We start from the raw sequence: 23,922 nt of genomic DNA, 5'->3' as shown, positions 1-23,922 counted from the left end.
AGAGAAACAGAGAGAGCAGAAGTCAAAACAAGAGAAGTGAGGGAAGGTCGAGGTTGAGGCAGAGAGGTTGAGGGTTGTGATTATGGAGTGACAGCGTCGCCGGCTCTCTGATGATTCCCAGGTAATTACAAGGCAAGGTGATCCTTAGAAACCTGGGACATCAGCACCTTATGCACGCATCACAGCTCCTGGCTATGCGTGTGTGTGCTGCAAAGAGAGCTTAGTAAAGTTTGAGGACCCCCCTCTCCTCCCAGCACCACTCACTTCAGGCCATACAAGAGATTAGCACCAGCTAAACACATTACCCACCATCTATAAATAACAATCACACTTTCATTTGGACTTAACAGCCTCCGTGTGTGTGTGTGTGTGTGTGCGTGCGTATGTGTTAGATTCACCGATAATGTTTTCATAATTCCCGTCAGGCTTGAATAAGAAACCCATTACAAAGACTTAAACCAACCATGCAAACCTGTGATACATTTACAATGAAAATGAACAAAGTCTTACTGTATTTTGTCTTACCCCCACTCTTCCTCTCAGCAATGACCCAGTAAGCATTTTGTGTAACTTAAGTCCTGAAATGCAGGCCAGTAACTGCCAGATAAGCATCCAGCCAGCTCAGTCAACGGAGCATGCCATTCTTACCAAATAATCATTAGAAACTGGCAACCCGCACTGGAGCTTAATGGTGCTGAGCCACGGGTTTAGAGAGGGGAAAGAGGAGGGAGCAGGGGGAGGAGGAGGAGGTGAGAAGAAGAGTATATTTAAGAGGCCAGAGAAGAGAAGGAGGAGGTAAAAAGATAAGGAATAAGAAAAAAAACCAGGGAGAGTAGAGAACGGTGAGAGACAAAACGGCACATCAGAGGGGTCAAAGAAGTTGTGTTGAGATATGCTAAGTCTACAACACAGACTGTCATTAAACATTACTAGTCCCCTGTTCTTTCTCTCTTTCTTTTGCTTTATAGACTGTGGATCTGAGGCTGACACTGTGGTCCAAACCAACACTTTCACAGCTACCAAATGATATAAACAGATTTCATGTGCTGTGGCTGGAGCCTCTCTAAAACAGGGTTCAGGAGGGTTCGACTTCTATGTGTGAGTGTGTCACTGTGTGTGTGTGTGTGTGTGTGTGTGTGTGTGTGTGAGTGAGATAAAGTGGCAGGCAGAGTGCAGTGCCAGCACTAACACCGGGGCCTCAGCCAGGATGAAAGGAGCTGTCACGACAGCTCACGGAGGAAAAGAGGAAAAATCCATCCATCCACACTCCTCTCCACTACATTTATCCTCTGCCTCTGCCTCTGTTATGGTTCTGCTTCTGAATCCATATGGGTTGTATCAAAAAAAGGCAACCACTACTTTTCACACCCAGTACAGTGGAGAACACTTCTTCAGTATATTTGCTTTCCTAGAGTTACTGTACTGTTTTATTTCTGTCTCTTTCAAAAAACAAAATCGCCATCCAAAATTTAAATTACAGCAAATGTACCATGTTAAGACATTTCTTAAACGTATTCCCAGAACAAGTAAGGTCAATTGAATGTGCCTGAGTGGCGCTAAAGCCATAATGACTTGTGTATCCTGAAATACTTTGCTTTAGTGATCAGCATCAAAAGAGGGCTGAGTGAAAGACCTTCTTTCATTTGCTCAGCCTCGGAGGACAGACTGCATGTGTGCATGTGCGTGTGTGTGTGTGTGTGCGTGTGTGTGCGCGAGCCATACATAGTTTGTGGGTGGACTGTGACAGCTCACTGATCAAAACCTATGATGGGAGGGGAGCAGGTAACAGACTGGAGGGGGGTCTCAGGTAGCAGCTGCTGTCAATCTTCGTCTCCTCCCTGTAAGCATGTGTGTGTGTGTGTGTGTGTGTGTGTGTGTGTGTGTGTGTGTGTGTGTGTGTGAGTGTGTGTGTGTGTGTGTGTGTGTGCGCGCGCGTGCACCTATGTGCTCTTCTGTTTGTCATACATGCACACACTCTTGCGAGTGTGATGTACAGCATGTGCGTTTGCTCTTTCATGTGTGATCTCTACACTTTCCATCAACAAGCAGCGACTGCTGGCCTCCAAACAGGTCAGTGTCTGTCTGCTCAGCTGTCAGAGGGGCGGCACTCAGAAAACAGGTAAACATAGTTAAGAGATGTATGCTGCCTTAGTACTGTACACACTGTCTGTGTAGAGCACAGCATCTTTTCTGCACAGTGCACTTTGAAAAGCCACGATGATGAAGAGGGAAAGAGAGGCTCTCCATGTTTGGATCTTTAATCGAGAAAAAAAAAAAGTGGATACTGAAATATGTCATGTTGACTGTTTTTGAACCAAATACTTGCACACTGTTGAAAACATGCTGAATATATTGGGACATTTTCACAGTCTCACAGAACTCTGAGAATCTGAACAAGAAAACTGAGAGGAACTTTTATCTCAGTGAAGAGGTGTGATTGATAATTGTACGGTATGAACAGACACTGGCTGATCAAACCGATTCCCAGCACTGCTGAAGTAGTCATTCAGAATCCACATGAATGATGACATATAGTCTACAGTGTCTTATATCTGTTTTTCATTACATTTCTATACATTCGGTATATTCCTATCCCCACTGTTTCCGTGTGAAATAAAATCAGCCATTTATGTTGCATGGAAAGCAGTGGCTCTCAATAAACCAGTCCTTTTACTTTATTGTACTTTACAGTTAAACAGCTACAGTGATTCAGCTACGCAGTTTGTTGAGATTTCTGCTTGAGCTGCTGAAATGAGTTTGTTGTTTTTGCCCTTTTTGCAGTTCATGTCTTCTTACATGTACAGAACACAAACTGTGGTAGTGTGTTTTTTTATAGATCCTACATCTCATCACCAGACCACTTCCATACTGCTCTAGTCAACTCCTGAACAGTGGAGCTGGCAGCAGCTTTACTTTCCTTTTCAGCCAAGCTTTCTGCCGGATCACAGTCATGAAGTAAATATGTCAACACCATGAAATGACAATTTTTGATCACTTTCAAAAATCTGGCAGTATTATTATGAATTATGTGATATTGCACATCTGTATTTGATTGGACTGGTGGTTGATGTTACAATTATAGCTCTCAAATAGTTAGGATAACAGAAAATCTAAATGGCTTATTGCCGCTGTGGTCACTCTTTTGGAATTGTCTCTGAGAGGGACGTCTGCTTACATTTTCTTACACAGCGTCTTGGCTCAATGTTTAGATTGCTGTGTCTTTTGAGGCCTCAGGCTGAAAAAAGCTCCTTTATCCAACATCAAATGGTCCATTGGTTTAAATTCTGTCTAGGTTGTGAATAGGAATGGGTGATAAAATGATATTCATCACAATATCATTTCCCCCAATAGAAATAAAACAAAAAGTTGATAAATGCTCGATATAATTAATTTCCATGCTTATAAAAAATTAATAACAAACACTTTGCAGGAATAAGTTAGATTTTAGATGAGTTAGGTTAAATTTTATAATTTTTCAATTGCTTTGAATGTTCTCTCTTATAAAGCTGTCTCCCTCAGATTTTAGAAATGTTTTCTAGAAATGTTCCACTTGCAAGTGTTTACCAATGTAGAATAGTTTAAAACCACATTTAACCTTCTGGTTTTGACTGATATGAACATTTTTATCGTGATACCATTTTTGGTAGCCCTAATTGTGAATGAATGACTCAGCACAGGTCTCAGCTGAGGTCTCTTTACAAAATGTGACAGATGTTAACCGCTGACTTGAGACTTACACATCCACCAGCCAGGATCTCAGCAGGCAGAGGGACTGTGCCATCTTTCTGTCTGGTCTTTCCTCGCACAAAGTCATTCACCTGGAAACACAAAAGTTATAGTTTCATACAAAGCTAGCATTACAAAGCTGGTTCAGCATAGTATTTATATAGCATTTTCTGTAGAAAATCAAATGTTAATGCTACATTTCACTATTGACTTAACTTGGTTTGCACTGAAAGATGCTATTGATTTAAGTCACAAATGGAGATTATAACTGAGTGGTATTAACAAGCATTAACCATTAGATATGTTACAATGACAACAATACTGATGATGGTGCAAGCAAGTGTGTAGCTCAATGTTAAATGCTGGAAGGGTGCTCACTGTCTGGTCTTTATGGACATGTAACTATGTGACAGTGATGTAAGCATGTTACTTATGTTGTATCACAGAAGAACCTCATGGCTCTCTGTCTGTGTGAACGTGCATGTGTCTAACGCAGTGACTTACTGTAAGCTTTATGGCTTTCTCGGGCGCCACACCCAGTAGCTGTGGTACCAGACCTATCATTAGGAAATGGCGAGATGATTAGAAAAAAAGAGTGCTGTGGTACCCCTCCTCAAACACACACACACACACACACACACACACACACACACACACACACACACACACACACACACACACACACACACACACACACACACACCCCCCACACACACACACACACACACATATATACATATACCACATCCACACAGTGCACATGAACTGTGGCTTCCTGCTGCATGTGTCCGACCCTGTGAGATCCCCCAGACGCTAATGAAATCTATTGATGTGGAGTGCGGGGACATCAGAGTAGCAACAAAAGAGAGAGGAAGAAGGGGTAAAGAGAGGATGAAGAAAGAGAAACTGCTTCCCAGAATAGGAAAAAGGGCAGAGTATAAAACAAACCAACCAAAAGTTTACGCAGACCTCAATTACAACCCAGAGCTGGATAAAAATAAACAAAATAATCACAACAGAGCACAATGAAACTTGGCCCCCTACCCAGCCCCTAGGCAAGAAACACACTCATGCAAACACACACACACACTCCACTTCCTCAAAGTTACAGACACAGTTTATAGTCTACAATAGTTTGTGTGTAGCGAGGCCACACACACATAATCATATACTCAATTTGGAGCTTGGTGAAAGGACCAGACTGGACCTCATAAAAATGGAAAACCAAAATCATGTTTTAAATATTTTTTTTCTAACTGTTCACATACTTTCTTCAACACAAAATATCGTGAATACGCAGTAAGGGACTTAAATCGTCCCTATAAAAGAAAAAAAAAATGGAAAGATGCTGTTTTGTTTATGGGTGGAACATTCGCACACCATGTTCGCGCGACGTTCAGCATCGTACATCAAACAAAGGTAATTGTGCCAATTTTGCAGTGATGATTTTAAATTCCTCCATCTGCAAATTTCTCTAAAAATGAATGCACTTTCAACTTAGATTACATAACTACATTTTGGCTGTCAGGATACCTGTCTGGCTATCTATCTGGAGCCAGACCTGTCTGTCTCTGTGTCTGTGAAGCCATTCCACTCTTGATGGCCTTTGTGTTTCCCTCAGAAATTCAAGCATTCAAGTTTCCTCTCAGGAGCCCGGTGCTGTCAATCAAAATCATGGGATTTTGAAAAGGGCCCGCCACCGTTCCAGGGGACCATTTTTCAATCCTTCTCCAATCCTACCCCAACAATACCCACACAGACACACTAACCCCAGTGTCTGAAGACAGGGCAGGTAGTCATTAGGGATGTCATGCCCTGGTATGTGCGTACCTGCATGTCCAAGTAGTCGCCTGCATGTCCACGTGTGCATGTCCACATACTTGCGCATCTGCTCAGTGTCTGTGTATGTGTTTGTATGAGTGTGTAGGTCTAGACGTGCGACATCACCACGACGTGACACTGTCCTAAAGGTATGTGGCCTTGCGTGTGAAGTTCATTGTGCTGCTCTGAAAGTCCCCAGCCAGTCGGTAATCACTTCAAAGGAGACAGGTCAACAGAGAGGTGAAGTCCCCCCGCCCTCCCGTCCCCCATACACTTTTCTTCTCCTCTCATCTCCTCTTGCTTCTCTTCTCTTTTATTGTCCTTTACCACTCACCTCTTCTTTCTTTTCTATCATCTCAGATCCTTTTTGGTCAAAACCTTTTCTGTGGAGCTGTTTTCCTGAAAGCTGTGTGTACATACACATGAGGATGGCCGCTTAATTTTACTTTTGACTGAATAACATGTACTGTATGTTAAACCTACACTTGTACATTGCTCTCTAACATGACCATGTTGACACCACAATCATGGAAATACTGTTTGCAGTGTTTTTACATGCCAACAGTGACCGTATCATAAAGATCCCAGCATATTATAAGCAACAGCTTCTGCACAAGTGATGCGGGATAAAGGCATCTAAGACGTTATTGAGTGTACAGTTTACAATCATGATTGCAGGTCAAAACATTCATGCATACTGACCTCGGTAAAGCCCAAAGAAGCTCTCGTAGCGCACCACCTTCTTGAAGCAGTCGAAGCTGTTCTTGTACATGAGCTCTCCCACCAGGGAGCCGCTGCTCCTCTGGTTCTGCATGCGTGTCTTCACCAGATCAATGGGGTACACTGCTGTGGCACCCACAGCTAGAGAGAACAAAATAAAGCTTTTTTTAGATACTGACCATGTGTTATGAGTGTACTTTCTGTTTATTTCAACACACATTTTTCACTTAAGTAGTTTACTGTTATGGCCATGCCACCATTGCCTTCCTGTAGCATCCACATCCTACCCTTGTGCTTATCTTTGTGTTTACAATTGAAGACAGCAGCAATAGAAAAAACTACAAAACTATAAAAAAAAATAAGAATAGGTGGAGTGAAAAGTAGATGGGTATATGATATTTGATGACCTTAAGCTACTTTTTCTTTTGAAAATATCTTCACACAAGCTATTAGGACCCACGAACCTGCAGTGAACTATTAGGCAAAGTGCAGCAACAGTTTTACAACATACAATATATAATAGTTTTCACAGGGTTTACAGCACTTTGAATTATTCAGGATAATGGAGCCATGAATAGATTTGTTCTTGAATGCCATGTATAAGTGATTCAACAGAATTTGTCACAATTGTCCTGTAGTTGAAAGTTTTTTCCTTGGCACAAAAGAAATTCACAAGTAATCCAGGCCCATCATAAGAGTCACACACAGATACTTGCCATGGGAGAAAAACATTTGCTTGACTTTTGAATTATAACGTCTTCACATAAATTATTTTGGAGGTTAAATATGATGCTGAAAGCAGGCAGAAGAGGTAGCCTTATAAAGCAGTTAGTGGTCGTCGATGATAAAATCTCACAAACATGCAAAGAAAATTAAATTCACCTTCACTATATTGGGGTGAAAAACTAAAACTACTGGCATTGATACCACTCAAGATACCATTTGGTGCTCTTGTAATTAGAAGAGGTAGAGGAGGAGGAGGAGGAGGAAGTGGAAGTCTGTGGGGGTAATGTTAAGAAAAATGTCAAAGTGTTTTGAGTTCAGTGTCTTCGGCCTGTCAGACGGACACAAACAAAAAGAACCGACCCAAGGCGACAGACTTAATTAGAGAGAGGCCGAGAGAGAAGAAGGGATGGCGGACCTGTACCTCCTTATTAAGCTGTCTCCCTTGGGATAGAAGGAGGAGGAGAAGGGAGGAATGAAGGGAGGAGGAGAAGAAAAACAGTGGGGAGTCTGGAGCCAAACACAAGGCCTAGGCACCACCCTTCACCCACCCCCACCTTCATCCTCCCTCTTGTGATCACTCATACAGGTACAAAAGAATCCACACAAGAGGGTTTTCCCATGGAACGCAGAGAGCGAGAGACAGGACAGAGTGAGACAGAGGGATGGTCGAGAGAGGAAAAGAGACAGAGGGAGAGAAGGAGAAACAAGAAGGAGAGGGAGAACTTCTCTTTAAGCAGGGCAGCAACCATTGCTCTTGTTAGCAAGGGAAAGGGCAATAGAGGGGCCATTGTCCTCTCTCTCTCTCACCCTTTTCTTATGAGGCCAGTGGAGGGCAGGGGCAGGTAGGCAGGCAAGCAGGTAAGGTGGGTGGGTGGGTGGGTGGTGGGTTTAAGGTATGCAGGGAGCCAATGGGGCGTGTCTCTTACCCCCTGCCACTGAGCCAAGGGTGAACCTGTAGACCGACTCTGCCACCTGGACGAGGATGGGGCGGGCGCCGTCACTGCCCAACTGCTGCTCACAGTGGAACAAATTAAAACAGTCAGAGACATGACAGTAGACACAGTTTTCAGACATTTCTCTATAACACTCCAGATAAACACTTTTTCATAAAATGTTCATGCCAGACATCTAATTCCACCACCCTGCGAGATCGATTTCAGGTTGCTACATCAAGAATTTGTCACACAGGTTGTATAGTGTTTGACAGCAAGTCCCAATTTCACAATGGACATTGTTTTTAAGTATAATGGTCATTTAATAAAATTAAACAGCAAGAAATGAGAGTAAGTAAATGTTTTTAATTGATGAGTGCACAAATAAACACATAAAATCACAGAATACAGAAAGAAGTCTTTGTATGTAGTCCATCCATTAAGTGTTTGAATATGATTTAACTGTAATATAATATTAAGATAATAGTTCACTGCAGTTAATGATTATTTTCTACAACAGTTTGTGTAAATTATTTTTTGAGTGACTGATTAATTCATTATGAAATGTCCAAAAATGCTTTAAAAAAAAAAGCATTTTATCATCATCATTATTTCCCATATCTCAAGATGACATCTTCACAATGCCTCTCAAATTACAGAGTCATAGAAAGAGAAAATCTTCAATCTTCTCATTTAAGAATCTGGAACCAGACAATATTTTGGCACTTTCACTTAAAAAAATTAACAAATAATGACTTATCAAAATTACGAATATATTTTTTAATCAACTGAATGACAAATCATTTCAGAACTAGACAGAGTAACTGCTGAAAGCAACACAAAGTCCTGCACAAGGGATCAGGTGGTGAGTTAGGTTAGAGACCAAGAAGACTGCAGTATTTTCTAGGTTTTAAGACTGTTGTGTAAAACATGTGAAACTATTAACCACTAACATAACATCTACTGCTGTATCCCTGCGCTGACCTGATGAAGCAAGTAATATACATTTCTAATTGCTAAATAACATCAATCAGTTGTGTTTCCCTTTACATTTACCATACACTGATTTATTTCAATGATTATCTGTTGACATATTTATTTTCAGTGCTTAATTCTTTCTTTCTGCATTAGTATGGCACTCTCTGTGTAACTGAATCTTCTGAGTGTTAGTAGCCGGTATTAGCCACACAGTAACATTAGCCACACTCTCCTCTCCACCTCAGGTACCTGTTGCCTTGTCTGGTCTGCCCAGCCCTGGCCTCTCGACCCTGGGGAGAGGGGGTTGGAGTGTGGTAAGTATGTGTGTGTGCGTGTGTGTGTGCATGTGTGAGGGGGATGGGAGTTCCCTAGAACAGGTCCACCTGTCAGAGAGAACCCCCACCCCCACAATTCATCCTCAGAGATTGCTTTCTGCCCAAACGTCCCCTCTACACAAACTCCTCCACCTCTCCTATCCTCCTCAGCTCTGTCTGCCTGAGGATGGCAATACTAACTGTCACGATGTTTGAGGGAGAAAGAGAGGACAAGTTAACAGGACGTAAAGAGAGAAAGGCAGACCGGCAAACATGTAGAGAAATAAGAGAGAGGGAGAGGAAAAAGGAGAAGTAGATCAAAAAGGAAATGGAGAGAACAAGCGAAAGATGAGGCGAGAGAGTTCCAGCTAGCTGGCGGCCAGCCCCTGAGGCCGAACCACAAGGGCCTAAAGTGGCTCATTGTGGTGGGACTGGCGTCTGTGTAGTGCTGGGCCCCTTTGCTTGCTCCCCTTTGGCCCCAGCCTGCTCCAATATGGCCTGGCCAAGCCTTCACTGTAGTGCTGGAACCCACCAGGCAACACAACTCTGACCAAACAGCCCATGAAAAAAAACACTCCTCTGCTCATCTGTCTGGATCTCCATACATCCTCCTTCCTCTTTTTGGTTACAAATTGCTCTTGTTAGCTGCTCTAAAGTCTTTTCACATCTATTATTTACAATTTGAAACATTTTTGGCTTTCATTAGGCAGTGAGGATGATTCTCCTTCTATTTATTTGCATGGATTTGTGAGTTTTGAGTGTATGTTTTTTTTAAGACATCAACCACATGTGAGGAAGAAGTCTAGTGGGGTTTTCTCTCAACAAAGTTCACGTCTGTATGGTGAAGTTACTTGGACACAACTTTGTCTGAACCTTTGTATGAACTATGAAAAATGAGCAGGGCTGATGAGTACTGGCTGACCGGCAGGATGGGGGCAGTCTTTCAACTTCTATGTAACTCCAAAATACTTCTCAATAAATTAATTGTATAATTCATGCCAAAATCCTAAATCAAACTGATGGTTTGGTTTTGGGATTAATTACCTGTGGAAGGAGATATCACTATCTGTAATTATAACTCTTCTGCACTGTGACATCTAGCCCTGGAGATTGTATCGAGATGGAAAAGAGCTGCCAATGTGGAAAAGGAAACCAAACACATCAACAGCTCTTCATATTCTGTACCTGTCGCTGGACCTCTGCCAAGTTATAGGGCAGGGCGCCTTCCTCCAGCGGAGCGATCTTCTCAATGTCCACTAAACCAACACGTCTGATGAAGAGAATGAGGAGAAAGAGAGGTTTCAAGTAACTTTCAACCGTTGTAAAAAACTCTCAAAGGATTATAATATTTCTTCCATACATCACCAAGTTCGTGACCTTTGCAAGCACAATCTGTCAGTGTGAAGTTACTCAGACTTTAAAGACAGTTTGCCATTGTCCCATGTGAAAATATTGTGGCATTCAAAAATCCAGACCTGCACTTGCCATGATTGAGTTAGACAACCGATCTACAGGAACTGATGACTCCAACTCTTTTATCCCTTCATCCAAGTATAACAAAGATATTTTACCTTTGGATAGAAAACTACTGCCTTTATGAGTCTTTCCACTGCATCTCTATGATGGTCCCAGATTTCCCAGGCTGAGGGAATGGGGAACGCCAATAACCCCCCCGACTCCTCTCCTCTGAATATTGGGGCTATTATCTCTCGCATCTCCAATCAAGGGGAGTGGAGAGGGCTATTAAAGTATCCCATTGCCCAGAAATAATAATCAGGTGGTGTCTCAGGCCGGGGTTAGAAATTATGAGTGCACTGGTCGGGCCGCGAGGCAGACGCAGAGGAAGTGAGGGAATGTGAGACATATACAGTTGTTTTGTGCCATGGATTACAGGAGCTGGAATTGCCCTTTTTTTTAAGATGAATGGGAGTTTGGATTGGGTCTCTGGCACTGATGTAGTCATGTCTGATTCTTTTGATCCATTGCAGAGAAGTTTGAGAAGGAAGTAAGTGCTCGTCTCTCTAAGTTATGGACCTCGAGGCTAAAGGTGCGCTGTGGGGGGGCAAGTGTGGGATAGACTTACTGCCTGAGTTGCTGAGGAAAAAAATTAAATGACTGAAGTTTGAATCCTTAGATGCCATCCCTCTATTACTGCCCTAACACACGTACAATTTTCTGAACTTATGTATTTGCCTGTGCCTCAGTGAAACATACAATGAATGTCTCTACCTGATCCACATTACTAATGATTATTTCCTCAGAGATCTTATTATCCACCCCGAGACTACATTTAACGCCAAAAAGTAGGTTACATCCAAAACACTGTCACATTATGAAAATTGAGCTATTTTTGTGTGTGTGCCTTTTTTTAATATTTTTTTGAGGCTTTAGAGATTTCTTTCCAGTGTGTGTTTGTGTGTGTGTATCTGTATTTGTGTCTGTCTTACCCACGGGGCTCTGACAGGTCTGCCAGCTGGAAGAGGATGTCAACTTCCATGGGTGTCACCTGGCCAAACCTCTGAGCTGCCACAATGAATTCCTCTACAAAAAAGAGAGGTTTTTATGATGAACACCACACCTTAAGATACAAACCCAACATTTACAGACATGCACATAGGTTCGAAAAATGGGAAACCCAATAAAACACAATTAAAACATCTTTTACCACTATCTTTCACTTTGACACTGCTTATCAGTGTCCTGGTCAAGGTGGCAGCAAACTAAGCACATGTTCTGTCAGTCCAGACATTTCACTCCTCTGCCACATCCTCCAGCTCAACCTGCTGTTTCCTGAGGTATCCACAGGCCAGATGAGATATATGTAACTCCTCTACTATTCTCTGGCTCTGGGAACCTCCACAGGAAGGCACACAGGGAGCATCATGATCTGATGCCACCTCAACCACCTCAGCTGGTTCTGAATTCCTTCTGATTTTCTAAGACACTAAATTAAAGCTGATGACCACAGGTGACTGTTGGAACAGACATTGACAAGTAAGTTGAGAGCTTTGCTTTCAGGCTTTCAGGAGTACAATGGTGCAATATCCACAAAACTGAGGACCAGTGTACCTTCACTAGCAAGCAAGTCCCCAACTTCATCTCCACAACTCTTTAACTTGAGAAATCAACTCTCTTTCAACTCCAACGGGACAATCCGCCCTTTTCCGACCTGAAGTTTGGAGGCACCAACAATGATCCTAACAGCTTCACAGCTGGCTGCAAACTGATCCAATGAAGGTCATGCCCTGATGAAGCCAACAGAACTACATCATCAGCAGACAGCAATGCAATTGTGATGTCCTAAACTGGATACTCTCAACTCTTTGGCTGTAGCCTTGGGATTATGTCCACATCAATTACAAACAGAATAGGTGACAAAGAACAGCCCTGGTGGATCCAAAAAACACAATGAAACATTCTCGACTTAATGCAGAGACAATCATACATGGACTAGATGACTTGGATTAACAGCTCAGGCAGCAGTATCTACACAACAGTCAATAGCGGGTCCACTGCTACACAACCATGACAGCATCTACACTGCTCCTCCTGAATCTAAGGCTGAGGTGGATGGACAATTAGATAATGAGCACTGGCTTGCTGGGTTGTACTGAATGTGACATTAGGCACTTTTTGCTCTTTTTAGTTGGCTGTGACCTGCAGTACCCATTGACAGGAGCTGTTTTAAATGTTGGTGCTTTATGGTGGACTGTTTTTCTTCAAGTTCTGTCAGTGACACATATTTCTCTCTGTAACATGGTTATAAGTTACAAGTGAGAAGTGTCAAAGCACTGCTGAATTCATCGTAAGAAAATAGAATAGAAAATATGGCCATGGAGAGTTATGGACTTCAGGAGTTCTTTGAGGCAGCTTTAGTATGCTGTAAATTGAAACCTGGTCTATTGTTGGTGGAATAAAGAACAGGTTGACTGTAGGCTGGCTTACAGTGGAGGAGTCAGCATTGTTTGACCTGCTTTATTCAAAGAGCAGCAGGCTGGGGTTGTGACAAAGTCGTCCTACACTGGAGCCATTCACCCTGCCGAGGCTCAGCTTACCCCTGAGGCATGCTCTCTTTCTCTCTCTCTCTCTCTCTCACACACACTCATATACACACATATCCATGGGTACATGCAGGTAATGCTCACAAGCATGTGAGAGAGCATACTTACACAGGACTAAACACACACACACAAACACACACACACACTCAGACATAGACAGAATTCTGTCTGGAGAGATCACAGATCACAATGCTGATAACCTGTCTACCTGTAGCCTGTAGTCACCACACACACACACACACACACACACACACACACACACACCTGACGACCTCTATACACATTTGTCTCTACTTGCCTCTCTGTCAAATGATTGGACCATTACTCTATTAAAATGATGAGCAGAGTTACATATAAATGCGTTGTCCACACACAGTTCCCTGATAGTATAAACTCAGTTAGCTGTTTATTAAGTATAGTTGAATATAACAGTCCTGCAATAAATCTTCCCCTGATGAAGGTTATAATGTTCAGTTTTTAGTGAAACTGTTTTAGAGAGGTTGATTCAACTTCATGGTCATTTTGGAGGCTGCAGTTTGTGGTGCTATTGAATAGTATTGTGTACAATGCTGTCACACTAAATATCGGCAATACCTTTCTGTTTAACACAATACTCTTTAACAGCACCACAAACTACATCCTCATACAGTTGAATCAAAACCTCTCTGGATTTATTACTGAACTTCTCTACTGGACTACATTCGTTTTACCTAGGTGTACCTAATAAATTGCCTAACGAGTGTGTTTGCTAAAGTCTCACCTTTTCGAACTGACAGGGGATGAAAAAAGACAAATGTGGAAAATGTAAAACTCAGTTTGGACATAGCTGTTCACATTTGCAGACTGACACTTGCCAAGTTAGACCATTTAAACAGCTAATTACTACAGAGTTATTAAAATTAAACTCATCCTCTCATCCTTTGTTAACAATTAGTGCTTTGTTGTTAATGAGTGCAAACTAATGGCGGTCTCTTCAGTGTATTATGATAATAATAATTGTTTTTATACAGCAATTTTTTTTTATGACAAAGTGCATTATACATGCGTTTTAAAAAAAGTGGTGAGAGCAAGGCAGGACAATAAACATACAGTAAAATATTAAAGGGACATCAAAAAACTAAATAAAATAAATAAAAGCAATTATATAAAAGTAATTAGAAAAAAAACACAGCCAGGCCTGTAGCTTTGTGAAGCTGTACATAAACACATCTGTGCTTTGAGAAAATGCTAACATTAGCATACTAACAGACTGATGTTTTATCATCACCATCTTAATTTAACCTGTTTATAGGAATAGCATTAAACTCAAGGCACAGTACAGCTGAGGTTGATGGGAGCATCATAGGCTTTGCAAGTATTTGATTGATGTTGAGTATGGACCAACTACCCAATACTGCTATTGGGTGAAAAATACTCATATAAAAATAGTAAATAGTCAAGAAACCCTATAGACAAAAATTTGCATTTCAGAACAATCACTGGTGTCCCCCCGAGGATCTTCAGAAGGGAATTGGCTCACAAATCAAACTGGCACTATTTAGTAAACATGCATCTACATTATTATGTGTTAACTTCATCAACATACACCTGATTTTAACCTGTTCACAAAAATGCACAGTCATGAGTTGCCTTGTGGTTGTATACTGCTGGCTCAATAAAGGTTTTGTACGCGTTAAGCGCTGCAACGGTTTCCCTGAGGCAAAACAGTGGCCTTGTTGCACATACGGAATCAATCAGGATTATTGCGCATGTGTGCATGCTTGGCTGTGTTAATGTATTTGAATGCTTGTGTGTATGTGAGAAATGTGAGGGAAGAGTGTGTTGCAAAATACACATACACTTGATAGGTGTGTACAGTATGTGTTTGTGGGCCAGCTGGTAGTACATGGATCTGAGCACTTGCAGTCCCCGAGGAGGCCTTAATGACTCAGGGAGTGGAGGGTGGATGGGTGGTGGCTGTGGAGGTCTGGCTGGCTATGGGCCACCACGGGTCGAGCCAAGCTCAGTCTTGGTGTACCCATGGTGGGAACAGCCTGGGGAGCACATGGGCTCTTGGTCTGGGTCGGTTATGGTCCACACCCCTGATAAGGCTTCAGATAGCATCATAAGGCTACACTAGTGGCCCTGGGCCATGTGGAGAGAGGTCAGAATGGTTTCTTAAACACGACCAGAGCAGGAGAGGGAGTCAGAAAGAAAGAGACAGAGAAAGGGAGAAAAACACAGAGAGCCAAATAGGCTCCTTGCCAAGTACTGAGGAAAAGAATGAGAGACAGCAAGTGGAGCAAGCGAGAGAGAGATAAGGATTTTAAGAAACCATGAGAGCAAGAGACGCATAGTGAACACACTGAATCCTGTTGGATCGATACATAACAAAACACCAAATTTCAGCTTCTTGTAGTTTTAAATATTTGTTCTGCAATCATTTAGATGATGAAGGGTCATAAGTGCTAAAGGTTCATTGATCTATGTGTTGTGATCTATGTGTCGCAACAGCCTCAAACGTAGGCATATCATTTTTGACAAATCAAACGCTTCTCATTATTGTCTGTTTTCTGAAAAACCAAAAATCTCTTTATCAACCTAAAACATCCCAGGACAAGTAAAGTGGTCCACAGATCAGTGCCAGGATGTCTATTAGACAAGACAGGCACCATCAGGGATTGTAGGTATGCAGCACGTGTGCTGGGTTGGATCCAACGTGCCCATTTAAATGCCACTGGGAAGGAAGAAAACCAAACAAAAACAAGTTTCCACCCTCCTTTTAACACACACACAGATGTAAATACATTATCTGCGACACACTGTCAATATTGCCTGTAGTCCAACATTAGTTTGTGCATGAGGGCACATATACATGGCATCCTCACAGCTGTTTTGTGAGTGTGTGTCCTGCATGCTGCCTATCTTCTTCACTACATGAGTACATGTTTATATACTCAAAAATGTGCATCTGCTTTTTGGCTGCCTGTGTTAATTTAAGTTTGTAGGTTTTTGTGATTATCTTCCTCCCTGGGTACCTTTGGTGACCTCCACATCTCTGCGGTGGCCAGCCAAGGTGCTGTAGATCTTTCTGATCAGCTCCATGTTGTTAAGCAGCGAGTTGAAGCCGTTGAAGTAGGAGAAGCTGACCTGATGGGAGGTGCTGCCACCCGCAACCTGGGCGAGGAAGAAGAGGGAGAATTAAAGAAGCAATAGAATAACCTACATACATAAATTAACACATTCACGTTCCAAATAGAATAAATGCTTAAGGGATGCATCTAGATATCATGATTATGGAGGAAAAACAAACTAAAATCACACGTCAAGAGGATATCTTGACAAACACCAGTGGTTAATCAGCAACGCTCCTCTCTACCATCGCTCCACAGGGAGAAGTAAACCTGTTTCAACTGCTACTTTTTCCATCACAAGACGAAGACTCTCAGGGAGTTTAATTAACTTTCTTTATGAGGTGGAGGAAGTGGTAAAAGAACAGAAAATAGAAAAAAAGGTAACAGATTAAAAATAGAGGCTGGGGCCTTCGAGGACATTCCAGACTGTCCACAAACTCTTTTATGAGAGCCAGGATCCCATCTTTATCAAACCAGATTCTCAAACTCTAACTGCTGCATGTTTAGTAATGTGTGTTTCAAGTACGTTCCCTGAATGCTGTTGCCTGTTTTGGGTAGTTAAGGCCAGACTATCAGATGAGCCTGAGGGCTTTGCTGTTCTCCGCTGAAAATTGAGAGCTTCCTTTCACTAGATGGCACTGTTTGCTTTACAGACACACGCAGGAAGATTGCTAGCTGCTTTCTGTGTGTGCAACATGGGAGAGAAGCTCTGGCTTGAGTGAAACTGCCCTAACAGAGAGACACTTTTGTATCTGTTCATATCTATGAGCCTATAGACATGGATCTTCCCACGATATCCAACACAGAGTCTTTCACAAAGGGGGAGAGGAGAACAATATTTGGGGGGAGAGAGTGTGGCGCTGATCATTTGCCATGTTTGGTGAGTGAATTAAAGGTTTTACTGTATGTGTTCTGCCATAATACCGCCTTTAATGTGTCTGCAGTGTTTATGGTATTTTTGATATATGTGTGTACTTGTGTGTGAGTGTGCATGAGTGTGTGTGAGAGAGTTTACTAACAGCACACCAAGACGTCTGGTCGGTGAGGTAAACACAGTGGAGAAAATGACAGAGTCTACAAGGTGTTTATGAAATGGGGCAAGACATGGACACAGACATAAGACACACACACGTGCAACAAAAACACTAACACAAAAAAAGACAAACATCTCTAGAGTTCAAAACAAATAGAGCACACATGCACAGCTGCTCGCACACAAACACACAGGCAAAGATGATGGACTGTAAAGCTCCAGTCCCCATCTATCTCTGTCTCTATCTCCCCATTCAGCTGGCCTGCTTGGCTTTGACACTGCCAGAGAGGTTAGACTTAATGACATGTTGGGAGAGAGACAGAGACACGGGGGAGGGAAGTATAGAAAGAGGGGCAGTTGAGAGAGAGGGAGAGAAAAAAAATGAAGGGAGGGAAGAAGAGAGAGGACAGATGAGAGGCGACAGACGAGGTAAAGAGGAAGAGGAAGACGCAAGATAGACAGCTGGAGGGAAAGCCATGGTGTTTGGTTGTGGGAGTGTGAGTAAGAAGTGAACACAGGGAATGACAAAAGACAAGAAAGACGACATGAGAAGGAGGGAAACAGTCCTGCCTTTACCTCTTTATGGTAATATTAGGTTGTTAGCTGGTTTTAGCAACCAAACCAGTGGCAAACATTGCTTATAAAGAGTGTATGTAGAGGTGCTCTTCATCAAACATGGTGCAAGATTTTTTCAAATATAAAGATACTTGTTGTATCACAACATTGCCAACAAGTGATGAATATAGATATACATTCACCTGTATCATGGCCAAGAACATTTGCAACTAAAGTGAAAAATTAAATGATTACAGTATTACAGTGTCCCACTTTATCAATTTGTACAACTTTTTTTAACATAAGATGACATAACATAAAACATAACATTTAACATAAAATATCGTAACTCCCAGGTGCACAGCTGCGGCCAAACTTGCTATTTTTAACCAGTCTGACTTTGGCTCTGTGGATGACAGTAAAACAAATGAGATGAGAACACCGCAGAGCCAAACAAAAAAACCCACCGCCACAAGGCATTCCTCCACAAAGGGCGTGAGCATGTGCGGCCGGATGGTGACCATGATGTCCCTGAAGTCCAGGGCTGAGATGGAGCCGCTGTGGGCTTGGTCACGCTGGATAAAAGCCTGTCGCGCATGTTCCAGCTGCATCTCCTGTGGAAGGGAGTGGAGAGAAGAAAAGAGGGGAGTCTAGGTGTTAAATCATACAGCAAATGCATACTATTGCACACATATGTGGGTCATACACCTCTTTAAGTTGCCTTCATGAATTAAAATCGACATATACTTACACACGTAAGCACAAAGGCATAAAAAACACAGCATTTGCTTTGATGGGCCCCCTGGTGCTGTCTCCCCCTTTCAGTTATGGGTAGCCAGAGTTTGGCCGGGCTTCAGCCTCGTCTCCTCTCCCTACAGCGGCTTGCCTACTGTGAGGCGTCACTTGGGCTTTTCACACCCTCCCCAAATCCCCATTAAACCCACTTGAGGGAGAAACATACAAACACACACACACACACAGACGTGCAGACACAGGAAAGACGGCTAATCACCCAACTGCTCACTTTGTCTCTCTTCTTGCGCACACATACACACAAAGGTCCACAGGGACAACGGCAGGCTGCGGTGGGGACAGATCCCACAAGGCCTTTGAAATTAGCAGCCATTATCGGTACCTGCAACCACAAGTCTACGGAGAGAGGCTGTAAACAAACCGCTGCCACCGAAGCTCTCTCTGTCTTACAACAAGACACTGAGTTACAGCAAAAGACAGGGTTATCCGAACAATACTAATCCACAAAGAGTCATTGTGTAATGCAGTCATAAGCATGAGGACAGTGAGCTGAGGCTAGTTGATTTGGCTGTTGAGTCACCTGCAGAGGTATTTAACTCAAAAAAACAACAAAAAAAATAACTTGAGGTTATTGTATTTTTATGGCAAGGCTTGTGACATAACAACAATAACAAAGGCCAAAATCAGCCAAATCAGCTTACTCACTTTTAAGTACATATCAGTGTAATAACTCGACTGAAACATCCATGCAACCAAAGAGTTTTTGAGAGCTTTTCTTAATGCTCTTTTGTCATTTCCAACATACATGTAGAGCTGAAACGATTAGCTGATCAGCAATAAATTGAACTGCAACAATTTTGATATTCGCTTAAACCTTAAATCATTTTTCAGGAAAAAAAAGACCAAATTCATTAGTTTGAGCTTCTCAAATCTTAGGATTTGTTGTTATTCCTTTGTTTTCATGATGGTTAACTTAATATCTTTGGGTTTTGGACTGTTCATTGTACAAAACAAGCAATCTAAATATTTCAGTTTGCCTGATGAGAAATTGTTATAAGTATTTTACAGACCAAAGGATAAACTGATTAATTGAGAATTAATAATAATAATAAACTCATTAATAACGAAATAATAGTTAGTTTCAGCCCTACATGCATGTAGTATAATAATATAAAATATTTCTCTATTAAAAAAGCACCATCGAGCTTTATTTAGTTAATTTATATATAAATAGAGAGATTATATTCAATGAGAATATATCAAAATTTTGTGCAAATGCAGAATCATGTCAGGGAACATTTTCTAAATGTTTTTTAAGAAAGTACTGGCTAGTAGTTTTAGTACAATAAGTTTTTTTCAGTTCAAAATAAATGATTATCAATTTATCCAAGAAGAATGGACATTATTTTTCGAGCCACATGTGAAGGACAAAAAGTACTGTAAGGGGACTGATTAAAATCTTGAACATGCATGGCATTATTCAATTGATTGTTTCAGATGTTATTGTTATAAATGGAACTCAAAAAAGTGGTATTACCACAACACAAAACCCTATGAGACTATGACTTATTGTTGTGTTGAATTTGAGTGATATTTCACTGACAGCATAACTGATCGAACTCTAAATTCGCGGCGCCCAAGAGAAACGACTGGGGAAGAGTGACATTTACACAAAGCTGAATGGAGACCGGAGGGGAGTAAGAATAGACATTGCAACAAAAGAGCCAGATTTGCGAAAACAGCAAATGTAGCAGCCATGTGTCAGTATCACCTATGAGCACAGCAGGGGCTCTGGAGAGTGTATAACTGAGTGGAAGGCAAGGAAACTAAGAGAGATTGACACACGTAAACACTTCCAAAGTAAATAAGGTGAGATATTTTGGTGTCAGCATCCTGAGTGTCATGACTCACTTCTCCGGTCGGTTGTGAGTAGGTCAAAACACTTTGGTGAGAAATAAACTGGGAAGAGGAAAGGGAGGAGGGGAACTAAAATATCTAAAGTCAAAACAAAAAAGGAAAAGTGAAGAAGTGATTTGTTTTGCATCCATGACTGTGTGCATGTGCATAAATAAGGGTAAACATTTGTCTGTGTGTTTGTGTCCATCTGTAAATGTAGGAAAATAATTAGATCCCATTTCTTTGGACAAGTCAAAAGTCTGAAAACCCACACACCAACCACACAGATCAACAAAACAACTGTGGTCCTGGGGATGGAGCAGTTTGTAGTCTCAGCCTCTTAAAACCTTAACTTGTTGCAACTGTATGAGTGTTTCAGGGACATGGTTTTTATTTGGGAGGAGGCTGATGGAGGCAGGAGACAGAAAGCTGGGGGCTTAAGACAGCCAACAGGAGACTACTGAGGCATTTGCAGTCACTTTAATTGTCCTTGGATGAGAATGAAAACACATGACAAGACACCTCTGTTTGTTTTCAATGGCTGTGATTCTCTTCAAAACCTAAACAACAGATATGAGTGGAACAGGATTGTTTCTTTTCCAATCTCTGCTTCTCATCAGCACAGGGTGAAAGTTATTATAAGGAGAAGCTTAAGCACAACTGCCCATTTACATGTGTGCCACTGAGCCCTTTACGCAGTGATGTTAAGGGCTGCCCAATGATTCTTGGGAGAGTCAAACATATAATTGGGGCTTTTAAAATCTGAGCAATGCCAACAATTCACTTTTTTTGAGTGCTTAGGAAAGAAGTGGGACATGTGTTGCCCCCTCCATGTAATTCAGGCCTTTTACTTGCCAGTATTTATAATATGGGCAAAAAATGTGCCACTATGTGCCACTTCTCTGGACATCGGTAACACCATTGCCAGAGACAACACCACGATGACAGTGCAAGCTGAGCCTTGGCCAGCGTCCACGCGTGAGACGAGAAAAATGCATGTAATTGGTGAGAATCTCTGGCTTCCATCAAGACAGTAATTGGCCAGAGAGAGCCCTTGTGAGAAATATGCGGTGCAAACGTTTTCCCCGATAATCCCATCTTGTGAGCATCTGGCAGTGGTGTGGTTACAATGGCAGAAAAACACAATAAACACATGTATATATGGCAGGAAGAGGAGGAAATAAAGGACAGGAACATTCCTGGGGGGGGAAAGTTGGGTGATAGAGAATTATATAAATAACTGAAAAATATTCAGAATATGGTGTGTGGGTTGGTGTTAACAACTCCCTGAGAACTTCTACAGCCACACAGTGCACTTTTCTTTAAGGTTGACATTTACAAATGCTTAGTCTGCTAACGAAGGTATCACAACATCACTGGGTAATAGTGCAATCATTAAGTATGTAGTAATTGTGCAGGTTTAAATTCTGCTTCAGGAAATGTTGTTGTGTCTATCCTAATTGCCCTGTCATCAATCATTGGAGTCGCAGATAACACACTATAGGAGTGAGCTGCCAATACCTGAATTTTACTTGTACCTAAGTACTATAATTGCAGCAAGTAATGCACCATCACAGTGCTATTATTGTGTCTTAATAATGTGACTTAAAACAGTAGACCTCTCAAGTTAAAATATTTGAAATATTCTTTTACAAATATCAGTAGACCAGCAAAGTGACGCGATAAAAGAGTGAAGGCAGGATGATATTTATAGCACATAACTAAAAATTCTCTGTTGAACATCCCTTACTCTTACCTACACAGAGAGGCATCCTATAATGATGTGAAATCCACTTTCTTCTGCCATTTATTAAGGCATGAATCAAAAGCTATGAGAAATGATCAAATACAGAGAGCATAAGCAGGAAATGTGCATTTCATAGTTGAGCAATGAGTGTGGCTGGCTGCTGGCCTGCTGCTGTGAGGAGCTGGAAACCACTGAGTGACTGACTGGGAGAGAACTGGGCATGATGTCAATGCAAAGTACAGCATCTACTGGCCGCAACGCCACACAGTTGCACTCATGCACACGCACGCGCACACACACGTGTGCGCGCGCACACACACACATACACACACAAACAAGCACAGACAAATACACAAACACTGACATAGACACAGTTGCACAAAGCTTTCATGCTACACATACGGTAAAGCAGATAAGTAAGATAAACACACATACATAGAACCACACATATTTTATAGGCACACACACTATATGTTCAAACACATGCACATACACAAGGACACACGTACACATAACAAAGTCCCAATATCCATGCGCTGCTGCCCACTGTGTGTAAGCCATCTGGTCTAAGTTAAGTGTAATATAAAAAGCTCATTCAAATACATGGTGAGTGTGGATGCAAACTTGGCACAGCTCTGGCCCGCTCTCCCACCTACTCTACCACCTCTCCCTGCTTAGGCCTGATTTAAGTCTAGACATCATATTGGAAAATGGCTCACACGCCACAAATACACTAGGAATATTCCAGCTATACTATTTATGGAGGTAGAACTGTGTCTCTACCTGCTTCAGAATAGGTGGAGTGGAGAAATGCTAGGTGTACGTCAGCTAATGGAAAACAAATGCAGAAAATGTTCAAAATACAGTACTTAACCTCAGTGTTTCATTAATGACTAATGGGGTCAATATGTGTTTGGGAGGGATAGAAACATGTGTCTTCATGTGCCCACATTTGTCTGGCCGAGCTTAGATAAGTATCTAAAAATACAGTTATGTGACAGGATCGTATGAACAGCCTATAAACAACATGTGAGGATAAGGCAATGTGTACAGGCACATAAACTGGTTGATACAGATTCATTGACTATCAATGATGTCAGACAGACAGACCAACCAACAAAAAAGGGCCAAAGAGAGAAATGCAGAAAGACAGAGAGGAAAAACAGAGACACAAAGAATGTATCTCTTTCGTGTCAGCAGGGTGGGAAAAAAAATGGTATGTCAGAGACAGGGAGAGCAGGTGATCAACACAAAACCTACCAAGAGAAACTGAGTGAATTCTCCGTAGCTGAGCTGCTTGTCCCTCTGTGTGCCAAAGTGCAGCCGTATAAACTCACTGTCCCAGTTGAAGGGGATGTGCTGGTGGATGGTGGTCTGCCTGAAGACCTGCTTCACATCCTCTGCAAAGGAGACAAAAAAAGAGACAAGCTTCTGCTTTCATAACGACTAAAACATAACAAGATGCAATGATTATACAGCAGTGGACCTGCATGTCTGGTATTCAGATTTGTTACCCAAGTAAAAGTACTAATTATTAGAACTGTGTA

At 41.9% G+C, this 23,922-nt stretch overlaps 1 protein-coding gene across 3 annotated transcripts in view; it reads right to left on the bottom strand.

Moving 5' to 3' along the window:
* The window catches only part of LOC139634674 (electrogenic aspartate/glutamate antiporter SLC25A13, mitochondrial), a 47,283-nt gene that overhangs the window by 13,100 nt on the left and 10,261 nt on the right, over nucleotides 1-23,922 (bottom strand). For all 3 annotated transcript variants that reach the window (XM_071501287.1, XM_071501288.1, XM_071501290.1), the window contains 9 exons: nucleotides 23,636-23,775; nucleotides 18,447-18,593; nucleotides 16,296-16,434; nucleotides 11,665-11,758; nucleotides 10,403-10,487; nucleotides 7,920-8,004; nucleotides 6,250-6,408; nucleotides 4,231-4,283; nucleotides 3,738-3,818 (listed from right to left, as the gene is read on the bottom strand). In XM_071501287.1, the coding sequence (XP_071357388.1) occupies nucleotides 3,738-3,818; nucleotides 4,231-4,283; nucleotides 6,250-6,408; nucleotides 7,920-8,004; nucleotides 10,403-10,487; nucleotides 11,665-11,758; nucleotides 16,296-16,434; nucleotides 18,447-18,593; nucleotides 23,636-23,775 (983 nt within the window). The remainder of the gene's footprint in view (nucleotides 1-3,737; nucleotides 3,819-4,230; nucleotides 4,284-6,249; nucleotides 6,409-7,919; nucleotides 8,005-10,402; nucleotides 10,488-11,664; nucleotides 11,759-16,295; nucleotides 16,435-18,446; nucleotides 18,594-23,635; nucleotides 23,776-23,922) is intronic.

This window comes from Trachinotus anak, unplaced genomic scaffold (assembly GCF_046630095.1).
Source record: "Trachinotus anak isolate AG129_WGS33_773 ecotype Australia unplaced genomic scaffold, CSIRO_AGI_Tana_v1 ptg000016l, whole genome shotgun sequence".
Lineage (NCBI taxonomy): Eukaryota > Metazoa > Chordata > Actinopteri > Carangiformes > Carangidae > Trachinotus > Trachinotus anak.
This window is presented reverse-complemented; position numbering and strand designations above follow the sequence as displayed.